This window comes from Macadamia integrifolia, unplaced genomic scaffold (assembly GCF_013358625.1).
Source record: "Macadamia integrifolia cultivar HAES 741 unplaced genomic scaffold, SCU_Mint_v3 scaffold1380, whole genome shotgun sequence".
Lineage (NCBI taxonomy): Eukaryota > Viridiplantae > Streptophyta > Magnoliopsida > Proteales > Proteaceae > Macadamia > Macadamia integrifolia.
Window position 1 is genome coordinate 82,065 of NW_024868183.1, and position 14,119 is coordinate 96,183.

The following is a 14,119-nucleotide window of genomic DNA, read 5'->3' on the forward strand; positions in this document are numbered from 1 at the left end:
TCCTCTTTGAAGTCCTAAAAAAGTTTAGTTTCCCTCAGAAGTGGATATCTTGGATTCATGAAATCCTTGTCTCTACTAGGATTTTGGTCTTAGTAAATGGGGGACCGGTGGGCTTCTTCCCTGTGGGTCGTGGTCTTCGCCAGGGTGACCCTTTATCTCCCTTTCTCTTTATTCTGGCAAAAGAAGTGCTCTGTAGAGGGTTAAGAAGCATGGTTGCAGAAGGTGCTCTTAAATCCTTGCCCAGGCCAAGAGGTGTGCTCACTCCATCCCACCTTCTCTTTGCGGACGACATTTTCATTTTCATGAACGCGTTGGCAAAATATGTAAGAAATCTTCACTCCTTCTTAGATAAATATCAGGCATTCTCTGGTCAATTTTTTAATCTGGATAAAAGCAAGATTTTCTTTGGGAATGTGGCCCCTCACAGAAAACAGTTTATTAGTGAGTTTTTGGGTATTCAGATATCCAAATTCCCTACAAAATATCTTGGGGTGGAAATCTTCAAGGGAAGAGTCACAAAATCCCATTTGTTACCTTTGCTAGATAAGATCAAAGGTAGACTTGCAGCTTGGAAAGGGAAATTGCTCTCGATGGCAGGCCGTATTGAACTTGTTCGTTCAGTTATATCGAGCATTCCTATGCATAATTTTGCAGTTTATTGGTGGCCTCAGGAATCAATTAAAACTGTAGAAACATGGATCAGGAACTTCATTTGGTCTGGCCAAATGGAGGTTCAGAAAAAAATCACTGTTAAATGGGAGGACTGTTGCAAGCCAAAGAAGGAGGGAGGTCTAGGTATTCGGAAGTTACGAGATGTTAACAGAGCTTGTCTATGTAAATTAGTATGGAAAATAAAGCATGAGGATTCTAGAATGAGTCAATTTTTCAGAGCAAGGTTTACTACTAGCGACGGCAATCTCAGGAGCTACAAGTCTTCATCTATTTGGTAGGGTCTAAAAAGGGTGTGGGACTTTGTAACAAATATGGAGAGATGGACAGTAGGAAATGGCGTCAAGATCAGCTTTTGGAAGGATCGTTGGTTAGAAAATTCCTCATTGGCGGAATCCTCTAATCTGGACTTAGAAGCGGTTACTTCGAGGCAGCTGCGGGTGGCAGATTTCATTAGGAATGGTGAGTGGTGCTTCCCAAATGTTTCTTCATCATTCTTGTCTGAATCGTTTGAGAAGGCAAAGAGAATATCCCTAACGAATTTAGAGGATGTATGCCACTGGAAATTATCTTCATCTGGTGCCTTCTCTTTGGCCTCGGCGTGGGAGGAGATAAGAAGCAAAAAGGCACCTGTTTCTTGGTTTTCCATTCTCTAGAAAGCTCTTCTATAGCCACGGTAGGTAGTTTTTGGATGGAGGTTAGCCCATGGTAGACTCCCTACAGATGACCAAGTGTTCAAAAAGGGGATTGCAATGCCTTCAAGATGTGGGTTATGTGAAAAGGCAGAAGAGTCTAGTTCCCACCTTTTTTTTTCACTGTGAGTATATCCAGACCCTGTGGAATATGTTCTGTGATCTATTTGGTGTCAGATGGCAACACTTCACAAGAATGGAAGATTTATTTAGCTGGTGGAAATGTAAAGCAAAATCCGTCACATTCTCAAGACTATGGCTTAGTGGCATGGTGTTAATTCCTTATGCAGTTTGGATGGAGAGGAATATGAGAATCCACGAGGGTACCTATTGGCATCACAGGCTTTTTTTTGCTATGATTAAAGGAGAGATAGGTATGATTTCGACAATGCACCTTGGGAAGAACTTGTCCGTAGCTGATTTGATGTGTGCCAGGAGAGTAGGAATTCCCCGTGTAATTGGCAAGCAAAGAGAAATTTTTGAAGTTCGATGGTGTCTCCCCCCTTAGAACTGGATTAAGCTAAATACTAATGGGTGTTCTCTAGGGAATCCTGGAAAGGCTGGAGCTAGCGGTGTGTTTAGAAATGACAAGGGCGAACCTTTGCTAAATTTCAGAAATTTTGTTGGTATAAAATCTAACTTTGAAGCTGAATTCTTAGCTCTCATTACCGGCCTTGAATATGCAAAAAACTCTTGTATCCAAAACCTTTGGATCGAGTGTGACTCTACTGCTGTGGTGATCTTATTCTCCAAAGGGCTGGTTCCATGGTTTATTCAGCAAAGATGGAGGGGCATTCTCTCTTATTTGGGTTCAATTTCTTGGAAAGTTACTCATTGCTACCGCGAAGCAAATGTGGTAGCCGATTTCTTAGCAAAAACAGCAGCAAGATTTGAATCAAATTCCCCTGTCGAGGCCTGGCCCCTTCTCACCTCCAGGGAGCTGGAATTGGATGCGGCCCAACGGCCAAGATTCTAATTCACTTAGTTATTTGTTTGAAAAGTTTTTTATTGGTTTGTTAGACTAAGATTTGAGGTCCTCTCCTACTGATGGCAATACCGAAGGTGGGGTTGATTTCATTTCCTTCATCTAGCATTGTTGAGTGTATCATTCCTCTTGTATATTCTTTCTTTTTATTAATCCAATTGATCTTTAGAGAAAAAAAAAAAGTATGTTCGTAACCTAAATAATTTTTTGAGGAAGTATCAAGATTTCTCTGGCCAGCAAATAAATCTAGATAAAAGCAAGCTTTTCATAGGGAAAATCAGGCATGCTCGTATTAGGGATATTGCTGAGGTCTTGGGCATCTTTGTTTGCAACTTCCCTACTAAATATCTTGGGTTTTAGATCTTCAAAGGAAGAGTGAAGAAAAGCTTTTTGCTGCCTGTCCTAGACAAAGTAAAGGAGCGCATGGCGGGATGGAAAGGAAAACTCCTTTCAATGGCTGGAAGGGTTCAGTTGGTGCGCTCGGTGATTATGGGCATACCAGTCCATAACATGGCTGTCTATTGGTGGCCAAATTCCATAATTAGCTTGATGGAAAGGTGGATGCGTAATTTTATATGGACTGGTGATGTGGACAGCTCCAAAGCAATGACAGTTAAATGGGAGCAGGTTTGTAAACCCAGGGACGAAGGAGACCTAGGAATCCGTCGGCTTCGAGACATGAACAAATCTTTATTGTGCAAGCAAGTTTGGAACATCAAGCATGGGAACTCAGGCATGAGTAGGCTATTCAAGGCTAGATTTTTGAAGAACAGAAATATTAACCAATCTTTTAAGTCATCATCAGTTTGGCCTGGATTGCGCAAAGTTTGGAATTTTGTTTCTTCCAGAGAGCGATGGATTATTGGAAATGGGCAGGATATTAGGCTTTGGTCTGACATTTGGATAGGTGATAAATCGATTGCAGAGTCTTGTGGTTTAGACTATGGGTTTCTGAAGAATTCGACTTTGAAGGTTTCAAACGTCATCCAGAACTCTAAATGGATTTTACCACCTGTTCGCTCCCCTCTCCTCCATCAATGTTTTGAAGCTGCTCGGGCTATTAGGCTGCCCCTATCAAACTTGAAGGATCAATTTTTTTGGTCCTGTACCTCCTCGGGTTCTTTCTCCTCTTCTTCTGCGTGGAAGGAGATAAGAAAACGCAACCCTAAGGTTCCTTGGAGCTCCTTGGTTTGGGGGAAACTCATGTAGCCAAGACTATCCACTTTTGGATGGAGACTAATGCACAAAAAACTCCCTACAGATGATGTGGTTTCGGCGAAAGGAATCCCTCTGGCCTCCAAATGCTGCTTATGTGATGAGCAAGCTGAGTCCTTTAATCACCTGTTCATGGGTTGCAAATTTTTCGTGGCAGTTTGGAAAATGTTCTTGGATTGTTTTGGAATGTCTTGGCCTAACATTGAAGACTTGCCTCTGCTTGTTCGGTGGTGGATTAGAAAGTGCAAGATCCTGGTGCTTAAAGAACCTTGGTCTATGGGGTTAGTCATTGTGGCTGACAACGTTTGGACAGAAAAGAATTCTAGGAGATATGGGAGTAGATTCCTTTCTCCCTTCTATGTATATGATAAGATTAAAAGAGTCTATCAAGACTCCAAAATCTCAATCTCTGACAGACTGCCTCACATTTCTGATATCATGTGCTGCCGGCGTCTGGGTTTGATCATTAATCCTAAGTGCCCTCCTGAGCCTTTGGAAATTTTCTGGTGCAAGCCTCCTTCTGGTTGGACAAAATTAAATGTGGATGGTAGCTCCATGGGCAACCCTGGTAGGGCTGGCATAGGTGGAGTTATTCGTAATGACCTTGGGGCTATGATTGGTTCCTTTAAAAATTTTATTGGGATTCAATCAAACTATGTAGCAGAATTTCAAGCTTTGATCGTATGTCTCCTTATGGCTAAGAAGCTGAGAGTTTCGTCTCTTTGGATCGAGTCAGACTCTGCGGCGGTGGTGGCGGTAGTTCAAGCCAGGTCCATTCCATGGTTTGTCGCTCAACAATGGATCTCCCTAGAGCCTTTTCTTGCTTTCTATTTCCTGGAAGATTTCCCACTGTTTTAGAGAGGCTTATAGTATAGCTGATTTTTTGGCTCGGGATACGGCAAAATCAGAATCATCCGAATATAATGCTCAGCTCCCGAAGCACATTTGGGATGAGATAGCTCATGATGCTGACTCTAGGCCTAGATTTCGGTTCTAATTTTTTTTTTTTTCTGCATTTTCTCCCTGCTGATGGCAATGCCGAAGGTGGGGAAAAATGTGGTCTCTGAGATGTAATTGTTTGTCATTTTTTTCTTTTCTCTTTAATATTGAATCTTTAGCCAAAAAAAAAAGACACCACCTTTCGGTAAAGATGATACAGTATCAACATTTGGACACGTTTTTGGTGAACATAAGGCCAAAGAAGTGGAATCAAGATGAACAAGATATATATTATGGAAATAGTGTTCATGATGAGAACAACAATGGCTAGCCAAATAAGCCCACTTGTTACTAGGTAGACACCTGCTGTGAATGCTATGGACATGAGTAGAAGTGATGCAGACAAAAAGGGTAGGGCAAAAGTGGTCACTGTATACAGTATCAGCTTGAGATCTCTTATCTTGGCCCAAAGGAGAAACACAACAACGATGAGGGCACAATACATAGCTATGGTATCACTAAGCATAAAAACTTGAAGGGAAATTATCTAGTGCCACCTCTAAATTTGAAAATAACTTGGAGTAACCCCTAAAAATGAAAATAATGTCAAGTAGACCCCTCACTTTTTCAAAATTATATCTAAAAAACCTATTTCGTTAGGTTTAAGGCGTTACGTGATGATGCCATCAAGCATTTTTTCGCTAAATGGCCAATCTACCCCCATGGGTATGTAAAGTTACTATAATGCCCTTCATCCCCAATTATCATTATCAACAACAACTCTGCTGCTACTCAACAGAATAAGAAGAAGAAGAACAAACAGAGAAACACATCTCATTCACTTTCTGAAACCATTGACTTGCTTTAAGCATCAACCTTTCTTTGATTTCACCCTCTGGGAAAGGATGCAACCTAGAGGACCAACCCCATCAACTAGAAAGTCTAAAAATCTTGATTTTTTTTCCTCACATTTTCTCATTATTTAGAACTCTATGGATATTTGCCCTCTTTTTTTCTTTTCTTTTTTGTTCCCCTGCTACGACCAAAGGGAAGGAAAAGGAAGTTGGGGGAAAACTAAAATAGGAAAATTGAATTTTTTTTTTTTCTGTTATGTCTCGAGAAAACCAGTCATTCTGAGAATGGAGTTTCAGACTCGGCTCAAATCACAACCTTTGAGAGTTCTTCCATTTCCTGTACAAACAAAGTAAGCCATATGCCATGTACATCTCCTGGCGACCATCAAATGAGGAGGAGCCATCTCTGCTTCTTCGAGTTCTTCATCACTTTCATTAGAATCCGAGTAATGTAATGAAGAACCTTCGGTTCTTGGCTTACAGACGGGAAATGGGGGTCACTCCAGTTGCTGTTAGGGCTTCTGCTAGAGCCTTTGAATTCAGTTGTTGCTAGTGCTTCAAGCTACAAGCTATGGGAAGATTTGCTACTAGGGGTTCAAGCCTTCGAATCCAGTTGCTGCTATGCCAGAGTCACCTCACCGGAGTCGCTAGATCTACTCAAATGAGCTATGGCCTTCTGCTAATAATGGTATACTCTCTCAGCTAAGGTCGCAGCTGAGCACCTGGTGAGAGAGAGCATGTAATGGTTTGGAAGAAAATGGGTTCTTTTTAGAGTTTAAGTATAAGGGTAAAAGGGACATTTCTCACTTTCAGTTAACGGTGTTACAAATTAGGGGTGCGGTAGACATTATTTTCATTTTTAGGGGTTACTTCAAGTTATTTTCAAATTTAGGGGTGGTACTAGATAATTTCCCAAACTTGAAGCATTGTCTTTCTAAGCATTGTTGCCATACCCTTGTTTGGACCTTCACTATTAAGGCCACCGGACACTACGAGACCAGCGGTGAAGGTTATCGTCAGAATAAGAGTCAAAACCACCATTAGGGTTTCAATCCAATCTTTGTAATAATCTTGTACATCGCTCCGATTAGGTGGTTCTTGTGTTTCAAAGAGGTCTAGTTCCTCTGTTGCTGGTGCACCAACAGCAATTAACCTCATCCATGTCAAGTCCTGGATAATAGAAAAATAGATAATCAATCATATTCAGGTGTTCTTTTAGTGTTCTTTCATTAAATTACCATTTGTAAGTGTTGGGACTTAGGGTTGAACTCATCCTTAAAACTAATCATTAAATAGAAAGTTCCCAAGTCCTTGTATGCCTCCTCATCAGGCTATTCAATCCAATGTGGCATAATTGTTTTCGAGTGGAACCCCAACAATAAGCACTAGGGATGAAAGTTTGGCCCTGACAACCCGAACCCACTCTAGCCTGTTTTGAGCCCGAACAAGGCTTGGGCCAAGTTTTTTGACCTAGAGGGCGGGTTAGGGTTGAAAAATCCCAACCCTGGGTCAGGGTTGGGTCGGGTTAGGGTTGAGGCCTCAACTTGGCCCAACCCGACCTGAAATTTAACCCTACATTTTTATAATAGAAATCAGGGTTCTTATAGGTATTTCATTTTTCTATAATTTTTAAGATATGAGATATGAATGGCAAAAACATGTTAATCAAGGTTAATCTAACCATTGTAGAAGCCAAGGTCAACCCAACCCAACTCAACCCAGCCCAACCCGGCCCTAATAGGGTCAATTAGGACCGGGTTGGGTTGGCCTGAACCCAGCAAGGTTGGGCCTGAACATGAACCCAACGGGGTTGGGTTGGGTTGGGTTGGGTTGGGTTGGGCCTGGGTAGAATTTTGAGGACCTAGGGTTGGGTTAGGGTTTTAAGAAATCTGGCCCAACCCGACCCTGTTTCACCCCTAACAAGCACATCACCTTTTGAGTTGAATGGGAGCCCTTCTTGATGCGGTTTGCCACACTTATGTTGAGGACTGTCAATTTATTGTTATTCCTGAGGCTCATGTTTACTCTAACATCTTGTGTGAGAACATGAACGACTTTATAATGCCCGGCCATGACCGCGAGATGCAAAGGTGTGTTTCCCTCTTTCTCCTTCTCTTTTAGAAGCTTGTCAAGCATTGGATTTGTAAGAATATATCCAACCATGTCTTCTTTTCCACTTCTAGCAGCAACATGAAGAGCATTCTCTTGTTCTTCTTCAGTGAGCAACTCACAAGAACCAGGACAACGTTGGATGAGAAGTTTTACAATCTTAGTGTGGCCTTCACAAGCTGCAACATGGATTGGGAAGAAGCCCTTATTATCACTTTGATAGACAGCTGAAGTATCCATGTTGAGCAACTCCCTCAACCCATCATGAAAATTTAAGAGTGCAGCATAGTGAAGTGGAGTCCTCCCTTTTGCATTTCCTACTTGGATGGGTTGTGGCTTGAACTTCAATACTATTTTCATGGCCTCTGAAGTTCAAAAGAAGAAATTAAAGAACCCTAAAATTCAATTGAAACGTATAATAACAACTATTGAATTCTTCCATGAACAACAGAAATGTGAGAAATCCCCCCTCCCCTTTTTTTTTTGGTTTCCTAGCATGTGTCCTTTCCTAAGGTTTGGCTTGTTTTATCTCACGCCTAGCCTGTCGGGTTGGCTTCTGATGGGTAGGGCATTTGTCCTTGTTTGGTCAGTTTAGGCTTAGTCTGTTGTATCTGTTTTTTGTTTGCTTTTTATTTATTTTCTATTCACCAAAAAAAAAATATTTATGGTTTTTTTTACAGATCCTTTCCCTACTAATGGCCATGCTGAAGGTGGGAGGTGAGGACCATGTCACAGCCCGCCCACTGACAACCAGCTACTGTCTGTTTTGTGCATCTGGCTTAATCCTTAACTCAGCCTCCTGTAAATTCTCTTTTCTCTCGTATTTTGAATTATACATGTAATCTTTTAGCCCCAAAAATGAAGAACTCTTCCAGGCATGGAAGAAGGCTTCTGAGACTCGTCTTTAAGCTCTTGTAAGCATGTAATACATTGAAACTCTTCAAGGTTTCAACAAAGAACTTCCTTCAATTACCCAATTATAGATATTTAAAAGAAAACATTAATTAATGACTAAATGATAACTGTTTTATTTTCTTAAAACAGTTGAAGAGAGATTAACATTTGAAACCTTTGTTTTGGCACATGAAGGAGTCACAATAATTTTAAAAATTTTAGCATAATAACTACATGATTGACTTGCCCAAGTTTGGTAGAAACCCACCCAACAGCTAACATAGATGTATTGCAGAATGAATACAAAGGGAAAACAGGTAAAATGATATGTTTCGGAAACTTGAAATTAGGGGTGTTTGCCTCTGTGAACCTGAGCTCGTCCTGAGCCCAGATAGGTCATCGACTGGGATTTTCAGACTGCAAGGCGGGCACCGCTGGGATTGTTAGGGCTTTTCAGTCTTTACGATTATTTTAAAAAATTATCAATATTGATAATGTCTATTTTTTTTCTATTTTTAGTGCATATAAGAACACAAATGGCAAACAATTAAAGCCAACCGAGGCCAGCTCAGTTTGATCGAGATCAATTAGTGTCGACAGGGCAGGGTTGGGCTTAGGCTGAGACATCTCAGCCCAATCTCAGTGCTGGGTTGAGGTTGGACCGAGTTAAGAGGACTCAGGGTTGAGCTGAGGTTTAAAAAATCCGGCACCATTTCACTGCTACTATATATCATTTTACAATTATAAACAAGGCATAAAATAAAGAGATAGAAGTTACTGAGAGAGAGAGAGAGAGAGAGATTACCCAGATGCTTCTTGATAATGGCAGCATGAAGAAGTGTCTTTCCTCTTCTCCACTCTCCTAGGTCATCACTATGAACAAGAATCCCCAACATATACTCAAGAAGTTTTAGAAGGCCAGCTTCTGTGGCTAAATAAGCCGGAGACTTCCCTTCTTTGTTAACCAAGTGTGACATCTCTGGATCTACTGCAACTAGTACCCGAGCCACCTCTTCATGATTGTTTTCCATGGCCTCATGCAAGACTGTATTTCCATTTGTATTTTGCATTCTCAAGTACTGTTCTTGATTTCCTTTAGAATTGCAATCCAAGAGGAACTTGACCATTCTTAATTGGCCCGCGCATGCTGCGACATGAAGAGGGGTGTTGCCTTTTGAGTTTGGCTTAAAGAGAAGAGTTGGGCATCTCTGCAACAGAAGTTCCAAGATGGAAAGCTCGCTGCCATGTGAGCTAATGTGTTCCCTTGAGGGGTCACTTGTTGAAGAAAGTGGGATTCCATCATGGAGAGGACATGTTCTTCCCCTGCAACTGCTGCTGCATATATTTGTGGTTCCATGGATTTAGTGGCTGCTTTAATGAATTGTTGAGGATCCATGGTTCTCTCTCTCTCTCTCTCTCTCTCTCTCAATTAGAGTTGAAGTACTCTGTAAAACCCCCAAATCCTGGTAAGATATGGGTGCAGGCCCTCGCGGGCCACCTTTAAATAACGGCATAATCTTACAATTCTCTTACCCAAACACATATACGCAGTGGAAACTAATTTGAACACATCAAAATTTCTACAGCGGAAGCTAAGTCATCGTACTTATAACTTCATCACACATTGACAGTCTTAATATATCTATACCTATCAAATACATGAAACGTACTGTAATCTATTGTCATGAAGTAAAACATGCATAACTGAATAAACATCATACAAATCACGTGCTACTTTTGTCAATGCGTAAATCTGATAATATAATATATCTGATCATACATATACTGACATGCATAATGTAAAGAAATCAAACAATTATCAAACTCAACATTTTCCTTTTTTCCTCTTTAACCTATCTTTTCTTTCTTACTCTTTCTCTTATTCTTTTATCTTTACTTTCTTATTTTGGGTAGGATGTTTTCCCTCAACGCCTCGCCCTTGTCTTGCTCTTGAGCTCAAAGGATCTGGGTCATGTCTTGAGAATTCATCCCACATGCTCCTCTCTCAACACCTCGCCATTTTCTTGCTCTTTAGCTCAAAGGATCTGGGTCGTGTCTTGAGAGTGTATCTTTAATCTTTTTTTTTATTTTTTATTCTTTGTTGTCTTACTTACCAACTTCGGCATCCAGTTGTCACTGTCAATTTCAACATTTGGGTGGAACAAGAAATTGATGGAGCCCTTATTGGTCCTCCCCTAACTGTCCCATACCAGCAGGGTGGGCATTAAAAGACCCCATTATCCTTCCCAGTTCCTCTGTTGGAAAGGACTTTGACAACTTTTAGTTTCGGTCCATTTTATACCTTAATTTTATCTTATGTCTATCATGCCTCACACTTATAAAAAAAAATCATGAAGACAATATTTTGATACATATAAAAACATAAAACAGATCTTAGAGACAATGACATACATATATATATATATAGATATAGATATATATACTGTAAATGGTAAAACATGCAAGGATATGGCCGAATTCCCCTTACCTGTAGATGATGTCCAAAAATTACTGTGAAAACCACTCTCTGCTAACGCTCTCTGGCAATTATATCGCCTACATAAGAATTTATTACTTCAAACTTAATGACTCAAGTATGTAATCACTCCTAAACTTAAGCTTTCACTTTGTTATATATGCTACCGACTGTCGGACTTGATCCTTTTACTTTAAACTCACCATCCAACCAAATCATATACTTATGCTTTTACATAGGTTTCTTAATCTCCGATTGATGTGGGAGCATTTCTAAATGGCCTAACGACCCGAACTAGGTCCACAAGACTATGCCAAAGGACTGAAGCTGAAAATAGTAATTGCAGCCCTCTGTTTTTGGGTAACTTTCGTGTCAAACCTGAATCAATTCCGAAGGAACTAGAGTCCGTGCCCTATATGGATAGAAAGATCTATGAGTCTATTTTAAAAAAGACGGAACATCATTTACTATTTTATAAAAGAAGTTATGGCCGTTTTGGTAAAGTGCGTCTGGGCTGACTGCGTACTCTTGGAATTCAAGAATTCCTCTAATGATCGAACTTTCATATTACACAGTAGTCCATGATACTTAATCGACTCTTAGTAGTACTTTAATCAACAAATATTGACTAAGATAGTGGGTAGTTAACTTATTTGATCATGGTCCACTATGTTCTCTAATGATTATGACAAATCCATATTAGTAGTTTTAGTTGGACTTTAGTAGGGCCATGTTACACAATCATTTCATATACATAGCCATAAACTTCCCCTTTATTTTGTTTCTTTTTCTTTACTCTTTACCATCGGAGCTGATCTCTTAGAAGACTTCCAATATAATCAAATCAGCTTTAGTGTCTTAGGCTCCATGCATATTTCAATTTCCTTAAAGTAGGTTCCTCTTTTGAACTCATTCAGACAATGCCCTTTTAAAATTTAAATAACAATGGGATTCCAACTATAGTTGCTTTCAATCTTTTCCATAATTATACTAAACAAAGTTGATTTAAAAATACCAAAATAGGAGAGGACAAACCAAGACCTCAGCTGGACAGTAGCAAGCCGTGAGATTGGGCTGCAACCTGGCCTTGGCAGCAGCTTCCTCTCCCAACTCACTTCTCTCTCTCTCCTTCTCTTTCTTTTAAAACTCATATAACCATGGAAGAACTAAGGTTTGAAAAGCTAAAAACCTCACCTCCACTTCCTCTTTCTTTTCTCAAATTTCAATTGTGAAGTTCTTCCTCCACCAAAATCGTTGGAGTCCTTCTCTCCTCCTCCTTTCCTCCACTTTCTTTACCTGAATTTGAGAAAATCACAGCCACCCCAACAGTCCATCTCCCTCTTAACTCTCTTCTTTCCTTTCCCTTCTTTTCTTTCCTTTCTTTCTTATTCTCTCACACATGTCCCTCCCTCTCTCTTAGTACGTGAGCATTCCTCCCCCTTTCTCTTCTCTTATCTTTTTCTTTTCTTGATTTTCTTCTTTGTCTCTTAGCTAACAAATGAGGGAGGTGAGTTAATGGGGAGAGGATATGTAGGTCCCACCCAACTTTATCTCACTCTTCCTCTCCTTTTCTTCTCCACCGACAATAGACAAGCCCCCCTTTTGTGCAATGAAATTAATATTTATATATTATATTACTCCCTTTTGTGCAATGTCATACGTACATGGTCATCCCATCCCAAAACATCTCTCATTTTTAACTCCCCTTTGTCTCTTTTCTCCTATTTTCAAACCATCCCAACAACCATCTTGTTTGTTCCCATTAATGACATTGATATATATATAATTACATATAAAACTATTATATATATATATATATATACATTACCATCACAAACAAATAAATTGGAAATAGGGAGGGGTATTACACAATGGTTTGGGTTAGGTCCCTAAGCTGAATCACACAAGATTTTTGCAAAAGAAAACAGAAAACCCAGTTAAATTGGAAATAGGGAGGGGTATTACATACTGTTTTGCAAAGAATTGTCTCTTCTTCATGGCACACCATCAAATTTTTTTATTATTGGTACAAGACACTCAATCGAGATAGAGAGCTAAGGCAATGGGCGTACATCATGACCCTTCTCAGACCACACAGTAGTGGGATCCTTGTGCATAAGATACACTTCTTTTTTTACCACACTATTAATTTAGATGTCCTTTCTATCTAATGGTTAATTAGGAACTTCAGATTCCCATATCATCCTATGACATTCAATTACATAGCCTAACTATGAACATATATTTGGATTATTAAGTAATTTAGAAGATACATGCCTTTTTTTATTTTCATAAAAATACACATCTTAAATCTTAACCTTTTTTTAATAAAAGAGATAAAAATTGAAAGAAAGAATGCTACCTATTTACAGTGTCTATGCTTAGACATAGTAGATGCGAAAAGAGCGTGTTGACACTCCCTCACATTGGTTTGCATGCTAACATGCACTTGCTAGCAGGGTAGCATTCTCTTGCCCAAAAAATTATAAACTTAATAAAATTTATTTCAATTTTTCTAACTACGGAAAATTCAAAGACGAAAAGTTCATAGGTAGAACCGGTGAGTGACGTCATTATGTTGGTCTGTCAGACACCTTATACTGATTTCTTTTTGTAAAAATAGTGTTTTCAGAAAATGAACGCTACCCATTTAGCGTTCTCTATACTCAGATACAATGCCTTATTTTCAGGTTCTGTTTCTACACTTTTTAATTAATTCACATGCTCAGGAAATTACAAATATTGAAATTATTGTGGTTTCATTACCCTTTTCAATCTTTAAAGGCAAAGGGTGCACAAAATTTGGAACATTGGGGATCTTTTATACAGTGGTGAATTCTAACAAAACCCTTTTAGAGAGATAAGATCAAATAAAGTGAATGGATTAATTGATACTTAGCAATCCTCTTTGGTGATGGGATATAATTGGAATGAAAAGGAAGGTAGAAAAGGCAGACAAAGCTTTTTCATAGGTAGGACCATATAATTGAATGGAAAAGAAAAGAGACCGAATTTGCAGTTCTCACCTATAACACCTATTATTTAACACCCCCCTCCCTATATATAAAAATAAATAAATAAATAAATAAATAAACAAAAGGCCTTTTAAAACCCCCAAATCACATAATATTGTCACACCTCAATCTTAAAAAAAAAAATTTCCTTGCTCTTTTGTAAATGCCACATGTAATTCACATAAAGCAAAAAAATTGGAAACAAGTGGATCCAAGGTCCCCAGCTAGCTCTATATGTTAATTTTTAAATAAATATGAGTTTTTCAGGTGAT

General features: G+C 39.4%; 2 protein-coding genes across 2 annotated transcripts; one reads left to right on the forward strand and one right to left on the reverse strand.

Moving 5' to 3' along the window:
• Nucleotides 1-3,585: 3,585 nt before the first annotated feature.
• LOC122063611 lies at nucleotides 3,586-4,419 on the forward strand. Its single transcript, XM_042627313.1, has one exon. The coding sequence runs from the start codon at nucleotides 3,586-3,588 to the stop codon at nucleotides 4,417-4,419; it is 834 nt and encodes a 277-aa protein (XP_042483247.1).
• Nucleotides 4,420-6,254: 1,835 nt separating this feature from the next.
• LOC122063612 (protein ACCELERATED CELL DEATH 6-like) lies at nucleotides 6,255-9,484 on the reverse strand. The gene is made up of 3 exons (XM_042627314.1): nucleotides 9,163-9,484; nucleotides 7,287-7,828; nucleotides 6,255-6,524 (listed from the first exon to the last, which is right to left on the reverse strand). Exons 1-3 carry the CDS (start codon nucleotides 9,482-9,484, stop codon nucleotides 6,255-6,257), a joined length of 1,134 nt encoding a protein of 377 aa, XP_042483248.1.
• Between the last annotated feature and the right edge of the window lie 4,635 nt (nucleotides 9,485-14,119).